This window comes from Trichinella spiralis (assembly GCF_000181795.1).
Source record: "Trichinella spiralis strain ISS 195 chromosome Unknown Scfld2, whole genome shotgun sequence".
Lineage (NCBI taxonomy): Eukaryota > Metazoa > Nematoda > Enoplea > Trichinellida > Trichinellidae > Trichinella > Trichinella spiralis.
The window spans coordinates 3,867,554-3,875,673 of NW_003526941.1; the positions used below are offsets into that span (position 1 = coordinate 3,867,554).

Below are 8,120 nucleotides of genomic sequence, written 5' to 3' on the forward strand. Positions count from 1 at the left end.
CTTACCTTCTCAATACACCACTTACCTTTAGATTCATACTTACCTTCTCAAATACACCACTTACCTTTACATTCATACTTCTCCATGTACACTACTTACCTTTAGATTCATACTTACCTTCTCCATGTGTTGTTAGACTTACCTTTTCACTTTCAGTTAATGGGGGTGCTTACCACGTTGAATTCTGAATCTAAAATCAAAAATAAATTATCTAAATTGGATCTAAAATAAATTCTTGCATAACCGTTCTTTCTTTCTATTCTTTCTATTATAAATCCTTGTCTAAGCGTATCTGAAAAACTGAAACGACAAACTTTACACTTTACAATTAACGTACACAGTATACAAAAGTGAAATGTACATACGTCAGCTAAACTGGGCGGCATCAACTAGTGGTAGACCTTCGCACTGTGTAAAATGTAAAATTGTAAAATAACCGCATGTTCAATAACGCATAGTATCAAAGTTACGCATAGTCAAAGTAAAAGCATGTTCAAACAATATATAAAACAATGATTATAAAACAACCAGTGTAAAATAACATGAAGACGAATAACAGTGCATCGTTGCAAATTTGCAGAAAAATTACTTGTTGTCATTCAGGATGCAGTTGCGCGCTAAAACATTCTTAGCCTCTGATGAGCCACACCGCACTATGACCGCTGTCACTCATCAAAATGAACGAAACCTCCACTTACTAATTTGTCATATCACTTTGGAACCGCAATGATGGCGCGGGCATCAGCGTAGTTCGCCTGTACTGACAGACAGTCAATCAGTATTTAATTTCTTTAATCTTAGAATAAGGACAACCACACTAATTACTGTATCATTACTTGGTAATGCCATTACGCCAACTTCAACTAACGCAGAGCGCCATCAGTATGAATAGTAAAAATGTTGATGATGCAATCCATTCCTATAATGGCCAAAAGCTGTACTTATTTTTCTGATGCCACATTTAGAGCGCATTGATGTAAACTTGATATACCATGTTGGCCAAAGCGACAGGAATTAGAAAACGCTTCAATTATGATGACGCTCCATGCTAAATTCAATAACAAGAAGCAAATAAAGTAAAATTAGATATCATTTATAATAATAACAGATCATGGAATAATAGCCAAACTCAATTAGTAGTTTGGTAGTTTGGTTTTCCCACAGTGCACTGAAAAGAAGTGTAAAAAATATCACCAACAAAGTTCCATTGCATTTACACAACCCATTGCTATAAACTGCAAATTCGTTCTTACTCTGAAACCAGAAGTGAGAACCGTAGAGGCACATGACTGAACACGGTAGAAACAGAGCGATAGTTAAACTAAAAAAAGGTAATAAATAACACAAAGAAATAAAACAGATTACAAATTTCTGAAAAGTAAATAATAGTGTTATATGGACAGAATGTCTTTTGCCTTCACTCTTTCCATATATTGCATTGTAATAAATATGCTCAAACACAACCAATCTACGATATTACTTACATGATGATGCGGTTAGGATTGAAGTCATGTGGGATTGGTGTTGCTAACTTAGAATCTCAATTTCAAGAAAATCAACATGATTGCATACAAACAACAGTGAGAAATTATGATGCATAGTTACCATATTCAGCTACATTCCATAATCTAGATGTTTCATCATCATTGATATAAATATAAATTCTGAAAGTGAATTTCCGAAGTGAAAGTGAAAAAGACCTGTCAGTTTCCATTCACAATACGAATACAATACTTACGAATGTTTCTGATTCCACACTAACAACGAACTGATGTGAGCCTGCCGCACAACGACGTCCAGAGAATCGATAAGAGTTCAGCTCAGATGACGTAATCTGTTATTATAGAAGTTATGTCGTGCAATATACATCTAATACACGCATGTACGTGCTATCTAACTAAACAAATTCAACACTTACTCATTCATGTGAAACCACTGTAACACATGGCATGGTGAATCCAAACCTCTTCGACTTCTTCAACGCAATGTATGTATACTATAATAAATACCTAATTCATTCGTACTGTTACGATGAAAAAGCTCAGAAGGAGAACAGTTGGAATTCTTGACTTTCACAAGGGAAACATCGACAAGGAGATGATTAAACCAAAAAGAAGGATTAAATCAAAGAAAGAAAATCAAAGAAAGAAAATCAAAGAATGGAATTTAGAAATTATGATGCACTGTTATTCGTCTTCAATTATTTTCTTACAATATGGCTGTTTCTTATAAGTATCATTACAATTGCTATTGTCAGTACAAATAAAATGTACAAAAAGAATAAACTGAGAAGTAATATTGGTGCACTACTTACAAGTATATAAACAGGATATCGTTCATCTTAACTCTTTCCAGATATTGCACTGTATTAGATATGGTTGTACATTTAAAAAGCCATATTTACAATGTAATATTCAAATTTAAAATTTATGAAAATCCAACACAACCAATATGTGATATCAGTTACATGATGCCAAAATGAAGATTAAAGTGATGCGATGCTGATGGTGGTGCTATCCTACACGGAAAAAAACATAATTACAAACAAACAGGAGTGAAAAATTATTATGACGCATATTTACCTCATTCAGTTAGCTTTCACAATCTGGTTGTTTCATATTCATTGATATGAATATAAAATAATGTCAATTCTGAAAGTAAATTATATCTCAAAATAAAAAACAAAGAATTTCTTCGTCTTCACCATCTGATGTACCTGAAAGTTAGCAATAACAAAACTATAAAGAGACCCGTCAGTTTCCATTCACCATATAAGTAAAGTAACATGCATAGCATACCACCACCAAAATATCAAATCGAACTTACCAGTAATTCACGGATGGTGTTGAAGAGCGGAATTGTAGTTGACCACCTGCCAGACTGATAGCATTGCAGTGAACTGAATAACCTAATGTAATCGAAGTGCTCTGATTAAATGTATAATAGCAAGTAAATTATGCAAATGACTATTTACTTTGCCTCCGGAAGAACAACCTAATTTTCCATCACTAATAGCGCACTAGAATAAATATCATGAACAGCGTTATTAAACGAGACGATGAAATTTATTACGTTTTTATTTACACACTTCATATTAATACGTATTACTGCATTATTACGTAATAGTGCACTATTACGTAATAGAGCAATATTATGCAAATTTCTTTTACTAAAATAAACTGAAACAAACTTTTAATAATCTGAAGCATTCCAAATTACTAAAAATACAATAATTTATATTTTGTAAATGACTTTCTACAAATCAAAATTATATGCATAATAAAAAAAATGGCTTCTACTGAAAACAGTTTCAAAAATGAAATACGTTTTCAGATTTATAGTAATGTAAACAGCTTTAAGACGGGAAAAGAGTAGGAAGGGAACAGCAAAGAAGGAAGGAGGGAGAGGTAGCAGGGTGGTGGAGGTAAAAGTTGTCAGAATGTGATTCGCTTTCCTTCACTAACTTTTCATGCATAACTATCAGGCGTGGTTTCATTTATCAATACTGACAACATTTATGGAAATAGACCCTGTCTCTCAATGATAAAAAACAAGTGCATCTATATAAGTTAGTGTTATTGGCAAGACAGCGACATCGTACGATCTTTCAGGAGTCAGTTTTGAGGATGAAAGGAACAATTTCAGGCCATTCTGACAGTTTCAAGGGTGGTAGCTAAAAGTGCTCTGAAGCAAAGAGCAGCTTTCCTATGTCTTACTGAAATAATGCTGGGCACAAATTGGCCAGTGTCAAGCATTTAGGGGAGCAATTGCTATAGTGATAATAGCATATAGAGCAATTGCAATAGGTCAACTATGTTATATCACCAGTAAACATCATGGAGGGCATTGAAAATAATATGCGAGTCGTTCAACGGCTATGGCAACAGTATTTTCGAAATGCATTTGTAAGGACTGTTGAGAATAAAGGATGTATATATATCACTTTTACTATATCTTACGGTTTCAGATTGGCGTGTCTCTAATGTAGTACTGATTATTAGTTGCACATCGTTACAGAAAAAAACGCATAAACTTCGATTCAAAAAAATTTAACAACTATGAAAGGTTTAAAAAGCGGGCATGTTTAGTTCAGTGTGGCAGGAGAAGAAAACAAAGTATAAAAAAACAAAAAATATGCAAAAATTCATACCTGTCAGCAGCTCTGTCATTGATGAGCTATAAAGCAAACGCAGAGCTGTTAATTTGCCAATTGATGTTCGTGGTTTCATCATATTTTTAGTCTAACAATCACAACGTAACTGTTGAAATGAAGCACCAAAATAACCAAGTAACGCAACGCAGTAACTAATTAGACCGCTCTTCAGCAGCGTATATTTATATAATACTGCAGCTCTCTGAATAAATAGAAATTTATACGAGGAAAATCACTTCCGGATTTGAATGGCTGAAAGGTCACGTAGCAAAATGCCATCGGCAGTGTTCTCCTTCACATTAGCATAAACATACTCTGCTGACCTAGAAATGCATGTATGCTTTGTAAACGTAAGATAATGTAATGGGCTAGCAACAAAGCCTATAATAATTTTTGAACAGCAACAAAATCCTGAATACGTTACAGATGAAAGTCATTATCCATGTCAAATTATATTATAACGTATGACTTAATTCAAATAAGCATAAAAATCTGTGACTTATATGAAACTAAACAGCAACGTTAATCGTACGTAAATTAAGCAACTATCAATCAACTATTAGTGTATTGATCGCTGCTTACGCATGCAATAATAGTCAGCACGATAATTATACTTTGCAATGTATACCATTTTCAGCAGAGTTAACTTTTTAATTTCCAAGAACAGATTGCTTAGTTATCGTTAAGCAATTACATATTCAATACCTATTTCCAGCAATATTACAATGTCATTCAATAAAAAAACGGTAACTTACAAAAATAGTCAACTTCCCATCATTTGGAGATACATTTCTTGAAAAACTACATAACGTGATTGGCCATATTGAATATAAATGATGATGCCTGCCAGGCTTCCTTTGAAATCGTCTTTCATTCTGATTTTGCAGGACACCATCCAACTACAAATATCACAAAAAAAATTAGAATTCACGAATTGATGTAAATTTAAATCATACTCCACATAATTCAAATTGTGTTAAACATGTAGTACGTCTAGATTCCGTTATGTTCAGAAATAAACCTTTCCGACTGTTGATGCACAATCGAAAAAGCAACAAGATATGTGATAGATCTTAACAATATTAACAATAATATTGCTTCGTATATCTAGACACCATTGCATAGCCCAAATAAAGTAAATTAAATAGTTATTATTTGAGTTTTAAAGCGAATGTTTGGTCAAATTATTTCATCACTGTTAGGCGCATCTCGTTAGTATGCAAATTTTCATGCGTTCATTGCCTTACCGTTTGTTTGCTTAGCAACTATTGTTCATCACAAGCGACGGTTTCTAATATATGAACCAACTTCATTTGATATTCTTATTTTTCAGAAATTCAATGATATCTAGAAACGGAGAATAACTTAATTGTTATTATTGTGAAGTTGCATCATGTGTGCTGCTTTTAGTGTCATTTTAGATTAACAGTCGTGAAATTTTTGTTTGCTTAACGAAATGAAATGCAGGCACAGTAAGACCTGTTTACCAGAAAATGCATGCAAATTTTTGTTCAACTGCAATACATAACGCTTTCTTAACTTCAGATTCAATGGTTGGTGATATACGGTTGGTACGGAGAGTGCATTGGTGAGGAATTAAAAAACTGAATCTATTTATAAGATAATAAACAAATTAAATAAATGACGACCGTGCAAAACTGATATTTAAAACGTTTTTCATCAATTATTATAGAAAATTAATGATAAATTATAATGATCAAAGAGCAGTGCATGCACGAAAAGAGCCGTAATTCATTTTTAATGCAAATTAAATAAAATTGCATAACTAAAAACAACAGATTCACAGTAAGTGTTTTCTAATTGACAAATAAGTTAAAATAAGAAACACGCAAACAGCAGTCAATTGCAGACATTAATTGCAAAAATACGACAAGTATTCAAATTAAATATACCCCATGGAAATGTACAGTAATATAAAATGTAATGTATGACAGCAATATCGTTATACATTTTACAAATTATCACATTCATAATGATCTGTGTTTTAACTGTTGAACATTTTAAGGTAATTACTGACAATAAATAGATTGGCACACTGGAAAGTGAATTCTAAAACCTACATAAACCGTATATTATTTAATTTTCTTTGCTAATTTACAATCTCAACATCTTAATATAAGTAAAAAAAATGCAACTTACCAAAATATATCTTCACCAAGTTCAGGCTTGCCTCTTTTGTGTCCAGTCGAAAATTGTGATGCACCATTTTCAAAAAATGGGAATAAACAGAAAAAACAGATCACTTTCTTCTATATAATGCTTCGTGCTCATCATTCAGTAAGACTAATCAATTGTGAAGTCGCCGCACTGCACTACACTGTAGCTACCACCGCAACGTTATCTGGTCAAGCAAGAAAAGCAACAGCAGACTACTAACAACATGCAAATAACCAACCTATCTGAATATACCACACAGTGTAGATACAGTTCTGGGCGGCTGCTAGCGGAATTCTGTATGATACAAGCACAGCACAATCGAATAGCTAATGTGGACCGCAGTAATCGATACAGCGGTGCATGAAAAAAGTGAACTGCTATATAATGGAAAATAACCTACCGCGGAGTAATGGTCTCGGTGCACGATAAAACTGAATTGCTCCGCCGTAAGAAATAACCCAGTACGCAGTAGTAGGTGTCGTGCATTATGCAAAATTTTTGCGAGATAGCAAATAGCTCCGCCGTGCGGAGTAGTGGACGCGGGGCACGATAAAACTGTATTGCTCCGCAATAGGAAATAACCCGATGCACCGTATAAATTTACTGTAACAGCCGTATCTGTTATGCAGGTATTTTTTTGTAATGTAAAATCTGTAGCCAAGATAATCACAAAATCTCACAGTGAATCAGTATTATTTGCCTTTCCAAGTGAGTTATCCGTGACCAGCTGGCTTGCTAGTTTTAAAAGTCTATATTTAGCCACTCGTTTTCTAGATTTGATCACATGTTGGATATATTTAAATGTGCATTAGAAAGTATAATTAGTAAATTGATGCAAATTTCTAGCATGGAATCTTTTTCCAAGTTGTGACCTTGTAGACCAATATTATTAGTAATGTAGCGTTCAATCATAGCTTGCATACATTTCAATCATACATGATAGGGAAAAGATCAACTGACGATGATTAAATTTTAGCTTTGCAAGTGAAATGAAATGAAACAAAAATTGAACACAATTAGTAAGCAACTGATGCCAACAAACGGGTAATTATTAACTATTAACGGGTCATGATTATTAACAAAACAAAATTTGTATATATTATAGATTGTTTAAACGAGAAAATGTGCATGGCAGATTTAAACAAAATTAATAAAAATAAAAATATGTTAGTGAAATATGGAAATTTTCTATTGTATATAAATATATGTATGTATGAGTGTATGTTATGGTTTATGAAATTTCAGTAAACAACAAAGACTAGTAATTACAAGTGTAATAAAGATTAAAACATTAGCTGAATACGTATGAACGCTTTGTTGTTTCCTTTTGTGTGCGCAGTTAATTACCTGTCAATAAACTGCAATTGTAAAATTGTCATTTTTATACATTAGCCGACATGAAATTTTCTTCTTCTCTCGAAAATGCGACGCCTGCAGTACTCACTGACTACATACAACGCACAACTGTCCATTCTTTTTCGATGTGTCCATTGATTGGGTCACGCTGGAAAAATATTTGTAGGTTAAAAGTTGTTAATAATAATGTTAACTTTTCAATAATAATTTAAAAAACGTTTTCAATTATCAAAATATTTTAACTCACATATGATGACTTTCTAATAAATAATATATTACCTGTGAAAGTATATTGTGAAAATCCTTTTATTACTCATTGGAAAAATAATTTTTATAAGTATCCTTAACGTTCAGAAAAAACCTTTTCAAATTATACAATCAGAAACAACTCACATATTGAATATTAAAAACGAAAATTTAAGCAAGTAAAAAT

General features: G+C 32.8%; 2 protein-coding genes across 2 annotated transcripts; both read right to left on the reverse strand.

Moving 5' to 3' along the window:
- Positions 1-941: 941 nt before the first annotated feature.
- Tsp_03334 (DNA-repair protein) lies at positions 942-3,209 on the reverse strand. The gene is given in 9 exon segments (XM_003379630.1): positions 942-1,048; positions 1,254-1,321; positions 1,485-1,531; positions 1,739-1,834; positions 1,934-1,996; positions 2,838-2,927; positions 2,975-3,019; positions 3,085-3,179; positions 3,191-3,209. The coding sequence occupies 9 exon segments, from the start codon at positions 3,207-3,209 to the stop codon at positions 942-944; spliced, it is 630 nt and encodes a 209-aa protein (XP_003379678.1).
- Positions 3,210-4,241: 1,032 nt separating this feature from the next.
- Positions 4,242-5,276, reverse strand: Tsp_03335 (DNA-repair protein). Its single transcript, XM_003379631.1, has 4 exons — positions 5,175-5,276; positions 4,956-5,052; positions 4,464-4,534; positions 4,242-4,355 (listed from the first exon to the last, which is right to left on the reverse strand). The coding sequence occupies exons 1-4, from the start codon at positions 5,274-5,276 to the stop codon at positions 4,242-4,244; spliced, it is 384 nt and encodes a 127-aa protein (XP_003379679.1).
- Between the last annotated feature and the right edge of the window lie 2,844 nt (positions 5,277-8,120).

What these genes read in the sequence shown, in the direction of transcription:
- Tsp_03334 (XM_003379630.1), bottom strand. An exon ending in TACGTATTAATATGAAGTGT is followed by an intron (nt 3,020 to 3,084) that starts GTAAATAAAAAC and finishes TATTTATTCTAG; the next exon opens with TGCGCTATTAGTGATGGAAA. An exon ending in GTGTGGAATCAGAAACATTC is followed by an intron (nt 1,532 to 1,738) that starts GTAAGTATTGTA and finishes TGAGATTCTAAG; the next exon opens with TTAGCAACACCAATCCCACA.
- Tsp_03335 (XM_003379631.1), bottom strand. Translation starts at nt 5,276, where the DNA reads ATGCAATGGTGTCTAGATATACGAAGCAATATTATTGTTAATATTGTT. An exon ending in ATGGCCAATCACGTTATGTA is followed by an intron (nt 4,535 to 4,955) that starts GTTTTTCAAGAA and finishes AAATTATTATAG; the next exon opens with GCTTTGTTGCTAGCCCATTA. An exon ending in TTTCTAGGTCAGCAGAGTAT is followed by an intron (nt 4,356 to 4,463) that starts GTTTATGCTAAT and finishes CTATTTATTCAG; the next exon opens with AGAGCTGCAGTATTATATAA.